This window comes from Strigops habroptila, chromosome Z (genome assembly GCF_004027225.2).
Source record: "Strigops habroptila isolate Jane chromosome Z, bStrHab1.2.pri, whole genome shotgun sequence".
NCBI classification, from domain to species: Eukaryota; Metazoa; Chordata; class Aves; order Psittaciformes; family Psittacidae; genus Strigops; species Strigops habroptila.
In genome coordinates this window covers 4,710,502-4,732,254 of record NC_044302.2, presented here as the reverse complement: position 1 = coordinate 4,732,254, position 21,753 = coordinate 4,710,502, and the positions used below count along the sequence as shown (strand labels likewise).

Below are 21,753 nucleotides of genomic sequence, written 5' to 3'. Positions count from 1 at the left end.
GCTCACCAGTTGTGCAACCAGACACCTTCTCCAGTGAGACAGGTTCAAAAGGCGGAAACCCAAAATATACTCGGGCCTGTGTTTGGGGTCCAGACAGTGCGACTGAACTGACTATCGTCTGCGAGACCCTCTGTGTCACAGTATCCTCTGCATACCAAGCAAAGAGATTTCCAACCCAAGTGTTAGTCCATCCTCTACAAACACAGCTGATTCTGCCGCAGATACTAAAATTCCCCAACTGTCTGGCCAGCTTTCAGGCATTCACCCTGGGGCATTTCACAAATGCATCTCTGATTCACAAGAAGTCAATCACCAGCAATCTGATACAAACACTTCAGTTATTGTAATAATGCCACAAACTAAATATTCCTCCTTCCCAACAGAAGAACTTTATAGGAAGTTTTTAAAAGCAACTTTTATACCTTTTTATACCGCATTTTGCTAACTCAGTCTCTTGTTTGCCATATATTCTGTTATTTACTGTAGAAGCTACTGCTCTGTAATTGTGGCCCCGCTGTTGCCATCAGGAGCTCATCGTTTGATGACTCTGTTGGTCTTTGTGTGGTTGCTCGGGATGCAGTGCAGCTGTTGGAGCAGCATTTACATTCTCAGCATTGTCGGGCAGTCGGCTGTAATTGTGACTATTGTAAAGGCCCTTCCCCATAGCCCAGCTTGCCAGACATGCTGATAAACACGCTTTATTTTCAGCTAGTGGTGATCTGCGTGGCATGTAGGGGCTTTGGTTTAAAGTCCTGCTGGGGAACTGTTGATTGTTGCTGGTTTTCTTCCCCGGTCCTTCTTTCACATCTCCCTGGTGCACTGTAACTATGTATTTCAGATTTGCCTTCTTTATTTGCATGTGGTGTACATACAGCTGATATCCTGCTACCCTCCTTTTTTAATTATTATTTTTTAACTATTCACCTGAATAATTGGAAAACACTAAGAAAACATTTTTGCACTTAATCACATTTGAAGCTCTTGTAAATTAAAGAACTCTTAGATACGTTAAAAGAATGTATTTGTATTGAAAGGTATTTCTGAGTAAGTTTCTGGAGTGCAAGGAAGTTACAGGTTTCTTCTTCAGTGCTAAGAAAGGGTTTAAGAAAACTAATTGAAATTAGTTTTGTGAAACTCCTTAAGGATTTTTTGGTGTTTAAAAAAAAAAAAAAAGGCCTCTGAAGTTAGTCTTTCATTTGCATTAATGGATTTACTTTAAAGCCTTTGTACACTGCATGAGGTAATGGTTATTCTTTTTTATCCTAGAAATAAATTTAAAACCAACCAAAAAAAAAAATAATTTTGGTTACGACAAACTCATTAATGAGTTGTTTGAGTTTATTTTATAATCTGAAATCCTTTGCTATGTTGACTGACAAGTAAACTTTTTTTGGTATTTTCATGTGTATAGAACATAAATTTCAATGTTTCTGTTAATGGGTTGCTTGTTCCTATATCCTCCCCTTTTAATGTGTTTATGTATTGCACTAATGTCTGGAAACAATAAATTCAGTTTAGACTATTGTATTCGTCACTATCTGACTTGTGTGTTGATTTAATGGAGGTTTTCCTTTTTGAGAAACTGGAGAAGTAATTTTGTAATTATTTTGAAGTGGCATTGATAATAGTGGAAACATTTTAAAAGGCAAAAGCTAAATGTAACAATGTGAAGTAGAAAATTAACTTCTTTGGCTAATCCACCTTTTCTGCACTGTGCTCCAAACCAGGCAGCCAGAAACTACTTTTCACATCTTTTGCAGCTGTGAGAAAAGACCTGATCCAGTTTATATAGTGGTTTCAAATACAGCACTTAATGGGGAGTAGATAAACACGTCAGGACTTCGTAAGATTAAACTTAATTGCAGAGGCAGAATAGAACCTCAGTACTCACCAAAGCAAGCTTTATTTTTCCCAGTCCATTTATCATCCCTTTGAAAACAGAGGCTAGAAGTGAGTATGGGACATCTCTCACATTACCAGAGGCCGCTGCGGTATCATACCTCTTGTTGCCATAAGCATTTCTCCACTATTAAATGAAGTTATTACCATTTGTACCTCTGAGAGCCACAGCAGTTAAGCATTGCCAAAAGCACAGTCTGGCAGGATGGATTTTGGATGTTGTGAACCCAGACATGGCTTATCATCGCTCAGGAAGTGTTAGGAGACAGCACATGATGCTTGAAAATAACTGGAGCTCCCAAGTGCTGAACTGCTCTGTTCAATCAGTGTGCTGGAATTCTGCAGAAATGAAAGAATACATATGACACAAGTGGATTTCTATGATTTTTGAGGTCTGAACAGCTCCCTGGGTGAGTAGTTAAAATGAGTAGAGAGAAGGCATATTCTCCTTGTCTATGCTTCTACGGAATCACCCTGGCTCCTGCACCTGCCTTCATCTGCAAGCTCTATAAAACATTTTACTTCTCGCCAGCAAGCACAGATCTTTCTTTTTGCCCTGGGGAGAAATAACTACTGCTCTACCTCCTTTGAGAAAGGCTCCTATTGCCAAATTGTGAGGAAAGCTCATTTTACCTGACACAAAGCAGCTACCAAAAACCTTAGGTTTTCTCTTCCCACACTTCCATGCCTGTATCTTGGCATCAGCTTGTCAAGGAGCTGCTGCCTGTAACACCACCGTTAGATAACATAAATCCCTCGAGATACCCTAAGGAAAAATCACTGACGTGAGAGATGAAGTTGTTCTGAAGGCTTGAGAAAGAAGCTGGAAATATTTTTGTTAAATTGAGATAAATGTGCCTGAGCGTCTCTTTTCTTTCTCCATAAGGAGACTGCTTTCCTCCAAATACTGGTGATTTTCCATGTGCTGTTTAGGATTCAGTATTTTCAAAGTGGCAGGAAAAAAAGCATCTCATGTCCAGTGAATTTAAAGAAATATTTAACCTTCAGTAATCTTTCTAAGAAACAATTTAACTTGTAGGAAAAAAGTCCAAATTCTAATTGTGATTCCTTACCTTGTTGATATGTCTTAATGAAGCTCTGACTGGTTGGAAGTTTCTAGGGGAAACCCCCCCCCCAAAAAAAAAGCTGGTGTGACAAGCTTTGTATTTTTTATATTTATAGATTTTAGATTTTATTTTGGCTTCTTGTCATATTTCAGTTCTCATGAATGTAATAATGAGTGAGAAGCTAATTACCGCTTTATGGCCTTATGGCTTTGAGTCATACAGGCACCGGGTCAGGACCAATGCATACCCAGTCCAGATGGAGATATCCTTTCTCTGTGCTGTGAGTCTGAGAACGAATTGGCTCCGGCTACTCACAATTTTCTTCTCCTTTCTGATAACTCCATGATTCAGTGAGAGACAGACAGCCCAGCAGTGAGTTTATTGATCCCACATGCATTTTTTAGCATCACATAGGCTTTTTTTGGAACTCAGAGTGGCTTTGGGAAAATATGTGCCTTTGTTTTTATCCTGGTGGGTTTGGTGGCAGAACATAAAAGGAAAGTGAGACAGAGACTTGCGAGTTCTTTTGACACTGCAGCCCTAAACCAGACGATTGCATGAGAGGAGAGAAGGCTCACGTTGAAGATAAGGATGAGTAAGTCACAAATAATTCAGCCATGAGGTCTGCATAGATAATAGAAACACAGAACATACGTACTGAGCCAAGCCTCCACATGATCTACTAAAGGCTTGCCCAGACTTCAAATTTGTTTCAGGTTAATTTGGGCTGGTCTGCGTTGAAGTTCCTTACATTGACAAATTAAATGTATTTGTTACAATTTCCCAGCAAATTTAGGAACACATAGTTTGAAGTCAGGTTTGCATTAATACGTTTTTGGCATGAAACATTTGCTATTGGTGTCCTGTGCTACTCTGCTCATTGTGCCCACCAGCTTCTGTCCTCTGCAATTCCAGCCACAGCAAGTTAAAACTTATTCTGCAATCTTGTTTCAGTGCTCTGGGAGTCACACCTCAGGAGTGACTATCCAGCCATAGCACATGTCCAAAAAAAAACAAAGGTTCAACAAGCAGGACCTAAGCAAGTTCTCCAAAGGAAGGAGAAGCACTTTATCAGGGTTGTAAAAATGTGTTGTTACAATCGTGAGCAGCAAAAGGGACTTCCTACAGCAGTGACTTCTGTTCCTTCTTGACAGGCACCACATCATGTAACAAACAGCCTTTGGGCCCGCATGACCACAGTGAAAACAGCTCGATCTACCTCCCTCCAGCAAAGCTCACAGCACGTCTTGGACCTCCTGCTGGAGGAGCTCTGTGGCAGCTCTGCTTGGCAGGGTACAGCAACAGCACCTTTGGGGATGCTGGCCTAGAGCAAGTTCATTTTAAATGGAAAACCTGAAATACAAGCAGCCAACAGATCCATCAGCAAACACCCCTCCTGGCAAACCAAGCAGGGAAGCTGGCTGCTGCCTGTAAGTACTTATGGTAGGCAGCAGTGAGGACAGAGGAAAAAAAGCTCCCTCCCCAACACTGTTTTTGTGCCATTATGGGCTTGAGGTTGGCACCACAATGGCCCCTTAGACTCTTGGTGCTTTAAATAACGTTTCTGGGTTTTGTCTACACAGCAGCCACCTTGGCTTTCTGTGTCTTGATTCCCCAAAATACAGTACAGTGCTGTTTTCTTTTTTTCCCCATTGAATCCCATTACCTGAACAACTCGAGAAGCAGCATAGCCCTTCTTGTGCCTAGAAACTGTTGGGACAAAAGTTCTGCATCTTTGAAGAAAAAGTCTTCAGAGCTTCTAAAGTTCTTGGCACTGGGAGGAACCTTTACATGGACAGCAGGACACCTCCCATAGTGATCAACCAGTTCTTGCAACACTCCAGGAAGATACTCTCCTCCACCCTGAAAGAATGGATGTGTGGGTCCTGGTTGCTTCAGAAAAGTCGCAGGTATAAATCCTTCGTCTCCTGGGCGCTGTCATGAGCACAGGTGTCATAAGCACAGTGAAATCATGAGGAGTTTGATATGGAAGGCTGAGCCATTCCCAAGCACTTTGCATTTCCTGTGGGATAAGAACAATTACAGCAGTTACTGGGAAGCAGCTAACCTGGGAGTAGTTTATTCAGCTCACTAGCTAACATCAGACAACCCTTTATTTCCACAGCCATGGACCACATTTGTTGTTGATCAATTCACAAAGTAATTAAGTCAGTACTAAGTTGTTAAGAACATTGCTTTACTCCATGAATCTTAAGAGCATGGATACACTGAAAGAATACAGCATTTTTTTGAAGTCAGAAATACAGCATGTTGTTTATGAGCTGTAGTTCATGGCCACTGGCACAAAGGATAGATGTAAAGAAAACTGATTTGGGCACTGCAGTAAGTGGTAATGCAATAACAGACCATCAAAACAGCAAAAATGAATGATAAAGGAGAACTGAGGTGCAAACCTCCCCGCAGGTAAGTTTCTGCAAAGCATCCTATTACAATAAAACTTACAAAACTTGCATTATCACAAAATATTGTGGTAAAATAACAGACTTTACAATGAAACTGTATTAAGACTGGATAACATTTGAAGGCATTTTAAATGTTGCTGAACTATGAAACAGTGACTTTCTGCCCATGCCAGTTTTCGTCATCAGCTACAGCATTTAACAGTATTGTTATTTGAACTAACCAGCTTTCAGGTGGGAGGCCCTACCCTCATTTGTATTTTCAGCCATTTGAAGGGGCTTTTTCCAGCAAAAACAGCCGGTATACTTAGGCAGCGCTGAGGGCAGAAGGGAATTTTGCCTTCAAGCAGATGAGCTACATACGGGTTTTCACTCCATGATTTACCTTGTAAATGAGTCTCCCGAGGGGAGAGGCGATTTTAGACCTTTGAAATGCTGTATGCAAATTTCATTTGTCTCCCTTTTTTGTTTCTCTGCTTTCCTATTCAACAGCCGTTTTCACTGAGCGTTCTCTGCGTTGGGACAGAAGAGCAGCACTTGCTAGGAACCGAAGGGAGCGGCAGCAGGGTGTGCCTGCTTAAAGGACAGAGGCCGATACAGAAAATCATTTGCTGTCATGAGCACACATGAAGTGTTGCACTTAGTAAAACGAGAGGGAAACGTCCTTATCGGAGGGCGGTGGACGAATCTTCTTCCCACTGCCAGTGAACCTCCCCTCTGAGCAGCCAACGAAAGTTATTTATTCCCCTTTCTTCTCTCCACCTTTCACGGTAATGCTAAGCTTTCTCCACCACTTCCCAACTGAACGAGACTGTTGCAGAATTTGGTAGTTTAAGGAGAAAAAAAAGCGGAGTAAATTAGCAATTAATGTAATGGATTTTCGCCTGGGGGTTTCAGTATTCGGTTATGAGTCAGTCCCCTCAAAATCATGAGATTGGCTTAGTCACTTGAGGGATTTTTTTCCCAGATATAAACACTGAACCCGTTCCCACTCTCGTCATTTGGGTCAGACGTGGGACAGCTTCCCTCTGCCTCACACGGGCACTGTTACCTGCCGGCGCAACCACCGCCGTGCGGCTTTTAACAACATTTTGAGGTGAACTCTGCATTAATTCCTCTGGGGCAGCCTGGCTACGTGCAGTTTTCCAGCTGCGTTTCTCCTGCACCGCTCTACCTCACTGCAGTACCACAGGGCCGGCCGAAGCCAACGCCGATGCGAGGCCAGGCTCCCGCCGCCGGCTCGCCTCACGGCAGCTCCCCCGCCCCAGCCGGCGCCTGGGGGTTGAAAGCGAAGCGGTTTGGGCCGCCTCGCCCATCCTCCCGCCTCTGGGCGGCCCCGCTGAGGGACGGACCCGCTCCCCGCCGCCGGGCCCCTACCTCAGAGCCGCGCCGCCACCGCGCCTGCGCAGCCCCCGCCCGCCAAGGCCGCCCGGCCCGCACACAGGCGCAGAGGCTCTCCCGGTCCGGCTCCGCCCCTCAGTGCGCAGGCGCAGTGCGCGCCGCCTGCCCGCCCGGCTGGTGCGTGCGAGAGAGAAGATGGCGGCGGCGGGGGCAGCAGCGTGAGGCGCACGGGAGACGCCGAGCTCCCCACGGACGCGGGCCGCCATGGCGGTCAACGGCGCGCAGGTACCGCCCGTGCCCGCGCTGCCGGCCCAGGGTGTCGCGGGGCTCCCTAAGGGGCCGCGAGGGGCGGCCGGGCCCCGTGGCGCGGCTCGCCGAGGGGGGGAGCGTGGTGGCCGGGACTAGGCCCAGGGTGATTCTGCAGCTTCATTGAATCTCCTCAGGGCGGTGGAGCCGCCTCGCTGCCCGCCGGGACGGCGGCCTCCCGGGCTGCCGGCCCCGCCGGTGGGGGAAACCAGCGTGCTGGGGCTCGCCCCCTTGCCGCGCCGGTGTCACCGCGCCTCGGCGGGGGGAAGGAGCGGAGGGGCGGAGGCGGCGTGCGGAGCTTTCGCGGGGTGAAGCCGGTGCTGTGCCCCCATCTGAGCCAGTGCAGGGAGAGGATGTGAGGGGAGAGAGTCGATAGCTTGTGCTTATTCCTTTTTGGAGGGGGGAAGAGATAGAAACGATTCTAAAATGAGAAGGGGATAAGGAGATTTGTAGGCTAATCCCCCCCCCCCCACCGCCCGCCCAAACACTTAATAAACCTCAATGCATTGGGGTGCAAAGGGCTGAGCGTTGCAAGATCGCTGTGCATATGGGGATGCGTGTGCACTTTCCCAGTCTCCCACTAGCTAAAGCAGCCAGAAGATGTGTGCACGGAGTAAAAGAAGAAAAGCTGCGGTCATGGTAGTTTTTCACTGGGAGTTAAAAGTTCGATTTCTGGTGTAATCTAGTGTGTTCTTAGAGCAAGTGGTCGAGTGGGATGACTTCACTATTTCTTTCCTGTAAGATTTCAAATCCTAAAAAGCTTTAAAGTAGAAATGTCGGGCCGTGCATGTGGTGCACCGAGGTGTCCATTTGCAAGACTTCATACGACTTTGGTTTTAGCAAATAATAAAGTTTAGAAAGCTTTGATCGTGTTAAAGATGATTTTGTTAAGAAACCGTGTCTTTTGCGGTAGAAAATGCCTCCCATAAAATGTAAGTGTTTGAAACAAAGTTATGCTTTATTCTGAGTTCTGCTTTTCTGAATGGCAGTTGAGGTACGCATCTAATACAGTTGTGCACTAGTGGCGCTGACAGTGATTTTTCCACAAACAAGTCTGCCATTGGTGAAATCTATCGTGAGATTTCTTGTCCAGCTTGATTTATGTTTGGATGTTATTTTGTTAATGTGAGTGTTCTGGGGGCAGTTGCAGTTTCTGGAGTTTTTTTTAAATTTTAAGGTGTTCTAAAGTTTTGTGTCCTTCAATTTTTCTTTCAATGTGGAAAAAACTCACTTTGTTTTGGACACCTTTTTCTAATGAATGCTAGTTTGAATTCACATATATCAAAAGAATTCAGCGTGCATCTCGGAAGCTGTTTTACTCACTGTCTTCCCTCCCTTCAGTACTCTCAGTACTAGACAGCAGTGCATGTGGTCGTTTGGATGACACTGGGTTTTACATCGCAGCTTTTTTTCTGGATTTAGAAGAATTAAGGAAGTTTTTGCATCTGTGCTTTACTTAAGGTGGTGTACCTTGAAACACAAAAAAGTTCAGTTAATGATTTAGTTTATGGTGAAGCAGCACTGCACAGCTGTAATTAAAACTAGACTGTAAACTCATGTTAGTACTAACTTTCATATAGACTATCTTAAATCAATCCCATCTATAGGTAAAGGGAGATATTTAGGTCTCATAAGGATTGGTGTTTAAGTTCATGTATCATTTGGAAGCAAATCTGTAGGATATCTTCCAGTTAATGCTTGTTTGTGTCATTAAACACAGTCTATTTTTGTGTGTCGTATTGGTTTTGGATTGTTTTGTGCTCTTTTTTTGTACACTAATAAAACAGTTTATTTAAATTCTGTCTGGGATTTAGATGACTGTATGTTCTAGAGCAGTTTAGTGCTATAATGCTGAAGTAAGGTAACAACGGTTTGGATTCTCGCATGCCTGAAGACAAGTTCAAAGATGCAGCTTTCTATTTTAGGATGGTGGTGTTGCAGATCAGTAGAAAAACTAGAGAGCTTTGATAAAATTCTGTTCTGAAAACATAAATAACATTATTTGGTGATTATGTTTGTGTCATAATGCAGAGTCTGAGCAAAAGTGCTCACTTTTCCCTTGTGACTGTAATTTGAGCATACCGTAATTGAGACCTATATTTTTTTGTCGCACAAGGGGAAAAAAGTCTTCAAGAAAATTACATTCTTTGAACAGCTAAAATGGGTAGTCAGAATTCTGCCAATTAATGGATTCATGTAATAGTGGGCAGAAATACTTCATCAGGCACTTTACACGTTCTAACAAATCGTGAAACACAACCATATTGTATATTTTCAAAGGCGCATTAATTTTGGACGGCCAGCTTGTCAGCAAGCATGAGTATATGGTGACACAGGTTAGACATTGCTGGTCACTTGTACCTCTCTATTCCACATCATTATTTCATAATCATTTAATGAGTTATTTAAGTGTTGCTGTCAGTTTTCTGGGTGTGTTCTGAGTATATTCAAAATCTGTAAGATTTTTATTAAGATGGACTAGAAGTAAACTTGCTGTATCACTACAGGCTTTCTATGACACTACAGATGTTGAGCTGATTTAGCATTGGGTATGGTTGAAACCGTTTATCATCAAGGTCATCTAAAATTTTTTTTTTTTTTTTTTTTTTTTTTTTTTAAGACATTTAAAAAACTATTTCCTTGTTTGGAAAGAGTAATGCTCTGTAGGAACTGTATAAACAGTTGTTTTAGTAACTTTTCCTATTGTTTTTCATAGAAAGAAGTAATACAAACTCATCATTTATAAATCTTGTGAAAACAAGTTAAACAGAAGAAAGGATACCATAGCAGAATGAATCATTTATGCTTGTTTTGTTCTTTCACCATTACTGTGGTGTCATATTAACTCAGTGCCATTTTAAATGTACTGTATTGCCCCCAAACCCAGCTGAATTAAAAACCAGTCGAGTTTTGAGTTCAGGAAAAGCAGAACAAGCTCATAAGCTGCTGCTCATCCTCACCCAAGCCTGTGTCTGGCCTGGCAACCAGAATAACTGGAACTCAGAACATGACATGCAATCTGACTCCCTGAAATACTGCACTGCAAACTGCCTCTTTTATGGACGCTTGGAGTGTTACTCCCTGGCAGGGTGTAGTTTGATGTTCCCTTAAGCCAACACTGTTTCTGGAAGGAAAAAAAAAAAAAGCTGCATTTTTTCTGTAGGCATTTTTTCTGTGCTGTCTTTGCAGTGTATTGCCTGATGTTTGTGGGTGACCTTCATTAGGAAATCGATCTGTCTCAAAAATGATCTTAAAAAAACCCAAGGTGGTTCTGCAGCTGCATGAGTTTCTTGGTGGCTGAGTGCTAGCTTGCTTGCATCCGTGCGGATGTGTCTAACTTTACAGGGTCCTTCCAGGCAGAAAGAAGTGTTTGGAGAGAGGGCAATGTGGATTTTGTCTGTCAGGTTTGTGAAACACCCTGGTAAGTAGGGGGGGCACCCTGAACACGAAATGAAGGGTGGCCCTGGGCAAGGGCTGCCAGTGTTGGGTTTGGGCAGAGGTGTTGGAGTTCATCATCTTGCTGTAGCTGCTGCTTCTTTCCTGCCCTGCTCAGTTGCTGTTCTGTGTTTTAAAGGGGTGAAGAAGCTGGATTTGTCTCCCTTCATTTTTGAGTCCTGCTTTCATTGCTCAGAAGGGCCTTCTGAGCAAAAAGGGTTCATCCTTTTGCTAAAACTTTTGTCAGTGGAGTGAGTAGTTGTAGGCTTCTGTGGTCTTGGGAATTCAGACTGCAGCTGAAGCTGTAAGTGTAGATAGCCAGAAGGTATCATTTGCCTTTCTAAAATGTGAATGGTGGATCCATGCAGAATACAGTGGGTGAATGTGGGTTGGTTAAAAAAAGCAAGTCTGAGAAAACTGACATAGAACTTAAATTTGGAACTATATGGCAGCATGCAAATACTAGAATAAACTCCACAGATTTTGTGAATCACTGCTATTTATTCTGTGCATTCTAGACTATAGGACTGATTTAGGGACTTCTTAGAATAGATCCAGCCATTTACCTATTAATAAATTCAGTTTCTGTAGGCAGTTGCTTAGACGCACTGCTTTTTCCACTCATGTAGCTGTTAAAATAAAGTGGGGTTTTGTTTATAGGTAAACTAAGCAATCTCATTTCTGTTTAGTGATACACATGCAACATGCTGTGTCGTACAAAACAGCCAAATCTGTTGTAATAGAAGTTGCTGGCCTTGGGCCATTGGATTATAGTCATTTGTCACTCTAATGCCATTTCAGCAATGTAGATGTTCATTTGCAAAGAATTAAACATGCTAGAACTGCGGTTTTTCTTTTTAATGGAAGTGTTTTATGTGTGATCATTAAACATACAACTGGGGATTATGGAACAAAGGGTTATGCTTAATGGTGGAAAAACTGTGTGTTTGTGTGTGTGTATGTGTGTGTGTGTATATATATGTGAACAGTCCATAATGGAATAGTCTGATATTTTAAAATTGGGATTCTAAAGCCTCTCTTTACCTCATGAAATTGTAACATATGCATTTAAGACTATGTTTTAAGTATTCCCAGTGATGGTGCTGTGATGATTTTTTTTAAAACACTTTAAAGAGTTTTGTTACATTAGCGCTTATGTTAATGTGTTCATTAGCGCTCTAATAGAGTAAAACTTTGAAGTACATTAGTCTTTTTCATTTTGTACTTGACTCTCTAATACCTAATTTAATTGCAGTTGTTCTTGGTATTTTAACTACACATAAGAACTTTTCCTCCGGTTTGACAGCATAAGGTTTGTTGATCTTTTGGGGCATACTACAAGGTCTGTTTTTCTTCATCTGTAGTTAGGCAGGAGGTAGCTTAAATCACAGTGGCTCTAACAAAGTGTTTGTGTAAGGCTTACGGAAAAACATGTGTTTAACATAAAATTAAGGGCCTTCTTGAGATACCATCATAGTCACAAATGCTAGTGCCATACAAACTGGAAGAAATTTTCAAGAGTGCTTTTGGGAGTTTTGCTGCTTATAGTGTTGTATGTGGATTCATACCATGTATGGAAGTTTTAAAAGAAGCATTGTATGATATTTGCATTGGAATTATAGTAGGAAAGAAAGGGATATGGATCAGCTTCCACTGAATGTAATGTTAACACAAACTGGAAAATCACGTAAGGTTTCTGTAACTTTTTTACTTTGATAAAAAAGTAAACAACACGACTGGGGTTCAGCTTTGAGGTGGAAGAGAAAAATGCCCTATCTGTAAGAAACTGTAAAGAAGAACATATCTCTATAAAGGTTGTGTGAAAAGATGCATTAAAAAAAAAAACCACAACCAAACAATGTAAGAAAGTAGGTTTTCTTCAAAGAATTTTGTGTATGAAAGACTTATCTTTGTTTTGTTTGAACTAAACTGAACGCAACAGTAGAAATAGCTGTATTCCCTCAGTGCTGTATTCCCTCAGTGCAGCAGGCGTGTTTTTTCATACATTTAGAGCCTGCTGTAGTGATTCACAGTTTTCCTGCCTCATTTTCCCCATGAGTGTTTCATGCTGGCGATGTATTTACCAGTGTCACTTATAATACAGAAAATTGTATATCATTGATGCAAAGAAGTGAAGGCTTTTGTCGTGAGAATGATCTGTCTTGTTGGAGTGGCATTACTCTAGGTAGTGTACCAACGTCTTACCAAGAGTAATTTTTAGAGTGTCAAGGTAATGGTTGTGTTTTCGTGAGTACTTAACAGCTTTGCCATATACGCATGCCTGTCTCAGTGGGAACATGTATATAATTTGCTCTTTAGCCTTTATTGCAAAAATATACATAAGTTGGTTGAAAATCCCCTATTGTAAGCATTGAAAACCCCTAGAATTCAGGTGGGATTACCAGGTATTGGGTGACTAGAGTGACTTTAGATGAGCTGACTTTCATTGTGTGAACATATTAAGGCTTCAGATGCTGTATGTGGTATCAAACCACAGGTATTCTTACTCCTGGTTGTCTGGTGAAGCAGAGTTCTACTGCGCATATCTCTTGTTTGAACAGGCTGAGTGTAAGTTTTAAAGAGGGAGATGAATTCAAAGCTAATCTTCTTTACAAGGTAGGAGTTAAAGAAATGACTCTGACAGGAAAAAAGGGAAGGTAGAGGCAAGATTCTCATAATCCCTTTGATTCTTGCTGCAGGCTTTAGGATGGATGGAGAGGGAAATGGAATAAGTTCAGTTGCTTAGTTTAATGATAGCAACAGGCAATTAGATTAATCACATTCAAGTAATATTTTTAGACCATGCTACTGAGAAGGGTATTTGGTTAAAAGTGATGCTATACCTATATGTAATATGGGTTGGTCTTGTCATTTTAAATGTAAGTGTGATAAAAGGAGAGGGAAATGAAGCAGAGAGGAGTCATTGTCAGCACAAGTTACGGCTGAAGAAAAATCAAGTTCTCCTGAGTTCCAGACTAGGTCAGCCTATCCATTAAATCATATGATCTCTAATAATAGCTAGCTGTTACTAAAAAGTAAGAAATAGTGTTTTAATGTCAGTAAGGCATGGCGAACCTCACTTGCTGTTCCTCTGCTGCCGTTGGGATACAAAACCAAAGCTGCCACTGTTTGAAAATTCCTGTGGAGCACTGTAGTTGATTGATACAAAGTTGGAAAAAAGTCAGAGACAACTCATTTAGGCAATTCCCAATACACATTTTCTTCTTGTCAGTTAAAGGCTACAACCATTAGGCTATTGCCACTTTTAACAAGAAGCTCAAGCTTCCGCAAGTCACAGATAGCAAAAGCTTTGTATCGAAACTTAAGACAGCCAAAAAAGGTTTTATGCTGTTAATATCCTTTCATAGCTATCAAGAATGAGATACATAAAAGCATTGCAAGGGACAAAAAGCGGAAGTGCAGCAGAATCATAAAGTGTGAAAGAGGAGTAATCAGCTTTCAGAGCAGGAGTAGAGCTGTTGAGTTTGCACATGTCAACAGGTTTGCGTTCTCAGTCTTTTGAACTTCACCTTTGTTCAAATACAGCAGTGAATTGGGGTGGTCACTCTTGTTGCTGCCAGTCAAACTGGCTTTAAATACCAGATGCTGGCGTGTGGTGTTTCAGATGTTGCCAAAGACTCAGAGTTTCCTTAGTTGGGGAGGATAAAGATAATGGACTCGTATGTCACTTGGTACTAATGATTGTCACATAAAGGCCATTATGGTTTTCTGCTTTGATGTAATTACATCCTTAAAATAGAGATTTCTCTGAGTTCTCATTAGTGTTCACCCCTGGAATGATGCATTAGGGCAGTTGTGCACATTTTTTTATCTTTGCTTTGTGGTGCTGCTGTTAATGGTGTTTATCATGGTCAGGAGTTGGAGTGGGCCAGAGGGCTCCCTCATTTGCAGAAGCAGTGCTCGGATGTGTGCTGAGCTACGTAGCATGTGCATGTTCAGTATTTTTATGGTAGTATGATTTTATAGTTTGAATTCATCAGGTTTTTTTCTGGCCAAAAATCTTAGGGCTTAGCTAAGAGCCAAGGGATTTGATGGCTGTTTGGTTTGCATACCAAATGTTGTATAAGTGTTTGTGCTTCAAATTTGTTTATTTTATGACAGCTTAAAAAAGAACAAAGTGCTTTTAATTAGTGAGCAACTGCTTATTATCTTTGAAGGTCAACTCCAAGTGTCCCGCGCATCCAGTGTGTTTACTGAGTAGCCAGAGGTTGCAGTATTTGATAATGGCAGACATCATTGATTTGAAACTTAGTTTAGTTTGTATTTTATGTCATATTTGCAAAACAGGCACTTTGAGTGGTAGCTTGAGTCACTGATCATGTTTACCAAATTTTTTTACGATTTGCCAGAGTTTTTCTTTGGATTTGGAACCAAAAGAGGCATTGCATAGCCACATGAGAAACATGTTCTTTCAAAAGCTGCCTACATTGGTGGTGTTTCAAAGTGGAAAGTATTATAAATTCCAAATATGCATGCTGAAATACAAGGGTGTGGCCTTATCATGGTTGCTCAGCCTTGAGCCTTGTCAGCGTTGCAGATTAGATGGTGATTTGCAAGTATTCACATGTGGACCCCTTAAAATGCTCTTACACCTTTGTTCCGTAGATGAAGGAGGGAGAGGATAGAAGAAGCTGCTGGCATTGCAGACGTGCTCATGGAGATAAGGGGTGTGAGCAGGGACACTGCAGACAGCAGCTGCTTCTGCCTCTGTCCTTGCAGTGAGTAAAGCCAGTGCTGCGTCATGTTTGTCTCCGCTGCCATGTATCGACATTCGCATTTGTAGATGGCTGGATGTGCAGGCCAAGGAAGTCGTGACTCCAGCTCCTGCCTGGGTAGAGGCCATCAGATGTGTTCTCTGATCTGATAGTGTTGTGGGCTTTATCAGTAATAGTATGTCAGAATATACTCTGGTTTAGTCCCTTTTCCCTCCTCAGCAAGCAAGAGAATTTCAGTATCTTCAATATTGTAAATGTGTTGGGAAAGATCTTGAGTGCTCTGTTTTGCATTCTGTTCATTCATATGTGCAGAAGAAATCTGACTTCTATCAGATCTCATGTAAGGAAAGACATGAAGTAGCACCACTATCAGTGTTATTCTTTTGAAATCATCTACCTAAAATATAAAGAAGGTCTTAAAATTGTCAGTGTTGTTACCAAAAGTACTGCCATATTCAAACCCAGTTTTTAATGCTGCAATTTAAAAGTACAGGTGTTCAATATGCTTACTGTCAGTGTTTTAGTTGCAACAGTGTATTAATATATGCATTCATTTTAACAGCATCTACATAAAGTTGTGTTGCAGATACTTAAGCTGTAAACCTATCTCAGGAGGAGATGGCATATGTGTGGTGTCCCAGTTTTCATTTTAACTTGCATACCACTTCAAAATACAAAGTGGCTCTCATGGGCAGTGCCAGATCCTCTCAGGTTCCCACCTGCCACTCGCCACACGTCAGGCTGGTAGAGGAGATGGATGGCTGCGTATATACTGAGGATCAAAACAATATAGATGGGGAGATTCAGCGTGCACGTGTGTCATGTGGTGAAGTAGAGGAAGGGGCTTGAGTTCCTGCAGAGAGAAGATAGAGGAAGAACCTCCATTAAATTACTTTCAAACTTCATCAGTCATGGTGCTTAAAATATAGAAGACTTTATTATTTGGTCGTAGTTGTGTTTTGTTTCTGTGATTCCCTTGAGTCATTTACCAGTCATTTATGTTTTTTGTGAGTTCTCTGGTTTATTTTTGGCTGTTTCTCTATGAGATTATAACCCATTTTTGGCAGATCACAACTCACAAAGGGGAAAGTCTCAATCTTTCTTGCTCCTGGCTACTTGCATCTTTTGCTTTACGCTGGTTCTTCACCTCCTTCCTCCAGCGGAGAAAAATATGTAAAAAAAAAAATCATCTGAATCATTTTCTCTCAGAGTATAACTGCCTTGCTGATTAATCTGGGGCAGCACAGGAGGTGGGAATATGAATCCAGCACATTCAAAAAGCCAAGTAAAATCTGTGTGGCCTTGGTGAAAGGAGCAGGTGGTGTTTGTTTTTAATGATCAGCTGGTGTTTTACTGTTAAATGTGTAGTGCCTTGCCAGGGTGGCTACCCCTCTAGCTTTTACATTGTCTTTTATTTCCTCTCTTGGTGGCCAAAGTGGTTCTGATAGGACTTTGAGCTACATTTAGATTAATATTAAACTTCCTAGGTTAAATCTCACTCAGCGTGGTTCATAAGCATTCAGTGCTTCTGAAATTTAGGGTTGAGATATGAAGTTAGGCCTTCAAAAGAGGCATATTAGTCCTGGGTAGGTGGGCTCAACTGCCTTCTGAAGGTGCTAATCTGTATTCTCTGTCAGGATGGAGTCCAGATAGCTAATTTTCACCTCACCTAATCTTAGTCATTTTAAATCCTGCCCTGAGTAATTGCTTGTGAAAAGCATTGCGTGGGTGACTTACCTAGCTACGGTGCTCTTAGGGATAGATTCTAGTTTTCCACAACTTTTAGCTACAGTCATTTAGAGGCTATCCATGTACCCCTGCTTTTCTTCATATTCCAGTGTGTTTTTCAGCTTGCTTGACAAATGGGAAGAGCAGCAGTCACCTTACTGCCCAGGGTGGAATCGTCCCCTGGGGATGGGTCTGTATTAATCCTGTGATGTATTAGTCTTCTGTGAAGATGTGAGAAGTGGAAATAAGCAAAGAAAATATTGAATGTACACAAACTAGTGGCAATCAAATGAAGATACAACCAGTCTGAATTTTTGTGCAGCTTTGCTTTTGATAATTTGATTTGAGAAACATAATTTTTCATGTAATTTTCTTACCTGAAGTAATAGGGTGCCATCCCGAACCTCACATGCTGTATTTACAAGGTTAGCACTTTTACCTACACAGAAAGAGCATTCACTACTCAAGCATGTGGAGCAGTTCACAAGAGAAGGAGTACTGTTAACGGAGCTGAGATACATACTGCTGTAGCTGAATTAAAGAGGCTTCTGACAACAGTGGAAGTACTCTGTGACTTCAGAATTTTGGGTGATAATTCAGCTTTTGGAGAGGAGTGTGGTGTGGTAGGCACAGACTGGTTCTTTCCATTCCTTTTTTCCTTCCTGGGCTGTCTCTACCAGTAACTTCAGATCCTGTATCATCTCTTCATCTTTCTCTTGTTCCTCATCTTTGGCATCATCAAGCCAATTGTAATCTCCTCCTTGAACTACTTAAAATTGTGCTTGTATTCAAACTTGTTTAATTCTTAAAACTCAGTTGCACTTATTCTTCCTAGAGCTCTACTTCTCTTTTCTTCTTAATTATCTCATACAAGTCTAGATGTATTAGTTTTACTTTTTAAAGTCATGGGTTTGGAGGATAAAAGTAACCTATGAGGTAAATTCGGGTATAATAAGCACAGAAGAAAGACTTCCCTCTGCCAGGACACTGCCAAACGCCTCTGAAGCTTGCTAACTGGAAGCCATTACAGGGAAAGCCTGTCTTTGTTCCGGTAGTCCAGAGCATCCTGCCTTACTGGAGTAGGAATGTGCAGGCTCCTTGATACTACAGACTGTGTGGATGGTAGGAAAGATAGTCCCTGTGGTGTTCTTCCACCTGGAGAATTGGAGAGAAGCTCATTGAAAACAGTCCTTCCAGATCTTAATTGCTAGAATCCCTGCTAAATAAAAATTTCATAGACCTCATAAAAACACTGATTTATACAGCATGTCTGGAATTTGGGTGGACTGCTGTGAGGTGTTCAAAGACAATTTGCTATTTAATGTGGCCAGAGCAGTGTTCTCCAGATGCAGAGCTGATTTTACTACGGTGTTCTTAGAAGTTTGCTCTGCTGTAGGTATCTGGCACAGAAGGTTGCAGCCCTAATGATTTTAGTCTGGCACAGAAAAAAACAAAGGCTAACACCAAGGTTTTTCTGCTGGGAAGTATTAGATAAAATTACCTGCCCCACCTATAATAAAATAGTAGTTAAACTGGCTGTGTTCTTGAGTAACTTCATGTTCCAACTTCTCTCTTCTCGGTGCTTATCATGCTGTAGTAAATCAGAGTAATTCAGGTCTTAATTATTTTTGTTCTTCATTATAGGAAGAGTTTACAATTTGCGTGTTAGGCTCAGTAACTAGTTCAGGCTGAGCTTGCAGAGCTTGAAGTAAATGTGTTTGCTCAATTATGAGTAACCAGCTTGAAGCTGGTGTTTCCAAACTCTTCTAGGGTGTGAAGGTAGAGGCTTAGCAGTACGTGTTTTACCAACGGCTCTACTTGAATTAGAAACTGAGGAAGGATCTATTTACCCGTTTTGGAAGTATTTACTTTTGATATTTGCAAGGACTGCCTACTTAAATTCTCTAAGTAGAGAATTTAATAGGAAGGTATTTTTGTTTGGCTTCTATTTTGATTTAACATTGCAAGAAAATAGATTGGAAAATGTTACATCTCTGAATCACTGGCAGATGTTCTGTGGGCTTGTAGTGGTGGAGCTGCTGGTGTAAAGGTGTCAGAAATTCCATCTTTTGCTCTCCAAAGAGCTAAGATTTGGTATAATCAGCGTTGGTAATTCAGATATCTTCCTTGTAGCTTGCTTTCTTGAGTGCATTTCCCAGGTATTCCTGCTGTAGTCCCAGAATGAGTGCTCTTCATTACAGCTCTTGCATAACATGTGAACATATGTTCTTCTTACCTTGGGCTCTAGTGGAAGGTGCAAGGAAGGTATTTTCTTAGCAAGTATACCTGATTCTGTTTCATAGGATGCAAATTGGAAGTTATATAAAATGCAGATACAATCTTCCTGCAACTGGGCCATTACTTTATGATCGTATGTAAGTGATATGATACAGCTGTGTTGCCCTCCTTATAATAGTATTATTTACATAATGAAATCGTGGCTGTTTTGGGCTTGCTTTATTTTAATTTGTTTTGTGGAACAGAAGAAAAATATCAATTGTGAAAAGCTTTAAATATGAAACAACAGAGTTGTTGTTTTTTCTGGGGCTTTGGAGACCAGAAGACAGGAGAGCCTGTCTTTAGCTGGGGAAGGTAGTGATTGTAAGATTCAGAAATGTAAGATGATAGGTAATCTTTTATTCTTCCCCCTAAAAGTACAATCATCACTTTATATACAGCTTCCTTGGGCTGGTTGCACTTTGTGGCACCTACTGTTTGTTTGAAATAGAAGCATGCCAACAAGCACCTAATTTTTGGTAATAGAATGAAGAGAGTACATAAATGGAATTTGTTTTGTAGGGAGTTGGCTCATGGCAGGTTTTTGTATGGTTGTTGTTTGGTTTGTTGCTCTTACTTGAAATATGTAAGTGATAAAAGCAAAAAATAATGAAAGAGCACAACCTGCTCTGCTTTTGTGAATATTAGAATTGCGGTCTCCAAGATAAACTGTTCTGATCCACATTGTACCCCCATGAGACTGTCAGGCTGCGGGGCCATTTGTTCATTAAACCTGCCTTCCTATTAACACTGTGGCCCCAGCTCAAATGTCACCAACTTGTGCTTTCACACTAGCCAGTCACCTGGTTTTTCCTCTGATCAGAAAGTGAACTTTTGAGAATGCTCATTCTAGGGTTTTTTTCATAATGGAATAAATTTCCCTCAGATTAATTGATGTAAAACATGTGGAAAATGCCTCCTGCCTTCTTTCAGCTGCAAGAGTTCTGTGTTAACATCCAAGAAAGGATGGAAGGTAGTCATGCGTTGTATTTTTGAGCCTTTGATTGCTTAAATGGTAGGCAGGCAGAGTTGCACTGACTCATGGGCTTAGTTGACCTACATTTACCTAGCTCTGATCTTTCTCCAGGCACTACGTAGATTGGTTAATGTTCTAGTTTTAAGCTGCGGGCTAGTGATAAAGGACTGTAAGCTGTACTAAGAGTTTTCTCACATTTTGTTGTGTTTTCAATTGTTAAAAGCTTTAATGTGCAACCGCTCCACCTTAAAGTACAGATTCATTTCCATACCCTTTTATCTATAAAAATGGACTTTATTTTTCCATGAATGGATTGACGTGGGAATTTCTCATGAACTGGTTTGCCTAAACTACTACTATTTAGGCTGTAATACAGCTATAAACACATGGCCAGTGGTCTTCATAACTCCTGGTTATGAGTTGTTGCTTGCAATTCAGAATTCAGAAAAACCCAAACAATAAAAAAAAGTCCATGTTCTTCAGTCTCACAATTTTGTCTGTGTTTTCATAAGCAGTTTAGCAATAAATTTCAAGGGATTTGGAAGTTCAGAAAACCTTGTTGTAGCAAATTAAGTAATCATCTGTGTACTAAGTCTGGATATATTTCAGCTCAAAAGGAAGTAGAACCTGAAAGAAGGTTGTCTTTCCCTGCACTTTCCACGTTGACAAACCTTGACAAAATGGGGGGGAAGTAATGGGTGAGGGAGAAACACCTTATTTGCTGCTGGGATGATTAATGTAAGAGCATTTCCTCTGGTAATAAAACCCAAGTGCAGTCTTATACCCTCTTCTCCTTGCCAGAAAACAGACTCTGAATGTGTTCCTCTACTCCAGCCTATCATGATAGCTTTAAGAGTAAGTACACTTTACAGGAGTAGCTTGGTGAGCAAGATTGTACAGCTTATGGTATACTTGTAAGCTGTTTCATAATTTCAGTTTATATGTGAACTAGTTTTGACTTGTTTGGTCTTCTGCTTAGATAGAGTTGAATTACTCCTTGCCACCAATAAGTAGAAACTGTATTTTTAAGCCCACTGTTTGTGGAAAGTGGTTGAAGTGTGAATATTTGCAGCAGAAACTAATTTGACTGAAGATCTGAAGCTGTTGGTTATTAGATGAAAGTCACGTTAATGCTTCTTGAAAGCAGAAGTTGACACTTCGTTTTCCTAGCTTTCTTGTAGGACAGGTGATGCCAAGATGAGGGTGCATCAGCAGTGCTATTTCTACTCATTTTTCTAGGACAAGCAGCTGTGTAACATTTACTCCTCTTCCTCCTTGTATTCCTCCAGGAGAGTGCTCATGTTGCCAGACTGGAATACCAGTGGAGATTACATTACAGGCAGTGGGGTAACATTAGCATTTATTTTTCACATGGTTGAACATAGCAAAAAAACAGTTGACATGGGGAGAGCTTGCAGTCAGGGACTTTAATTGTTTGGGGTCTTCAAAGAACACTTTTTTTCCCCTTTCTTGAAATAAGTTCTGTTGCTGCTGCTTTTGTCTGCATAATTAAGATGCCACTTAGTCAGTTACGGTGATCAGAGTTATTAGAATCATAGAATCAACTG

The 21,753-nt window shown here is 41.2% G+C and overlaps 1 protein-coding gene and 1 long non-coding RNA gene across 3 annotated transcripts in view; one reads left to right on the top strand and one right to left on the bottom strand.

Moving 5' to 3' along the window:
* Window positions 1-1,884: 1,884 nt before the first annotated feature.
* Window positions 1,885-6,797, bottom strand: LOC115601357. Of its 2 annotated transcripts, XR_003989316.1 has the most exons (4): window positions 6,764-6,797; window positions 5,772-5,962; window positions 4,633-4,989; window positions 1,885-2,238 (listed from the first exon to the last, which is right to left on the bottom strand). It is a non-coding gene; the product is annotated as an uncharacterized LOC115601357 (long non-coding RNA). The 2 variants fall into 2 exon arrangements; XR_003989315.1 differs by lacking the exon at window positions 6,764-6,797 and having other exon boundaries at window positions 5,772-6,747.
* Window positions 6,798-6,864: 67 nt separating this feature from the next.
* Window positions 6,865-21,753, top strand: part of USP10 (ubiquitin specific peptidase 10) — a 59,063-nt gene continuing 44,174 nt past the window's right edge. Inside the window, exon 1 of the mRNA XM_030471256.1 lies at window positions 6,865-7,012. Within this exon, the coding sequence (XP_030327116.1) occupies window positions 6,992-7,012 (21 nt within the window). The 5' untranslated portion in view covers window positions 6,865-6,991. The remainder of the gene's footprint in view (window positions 7,013-21,753) is intronic.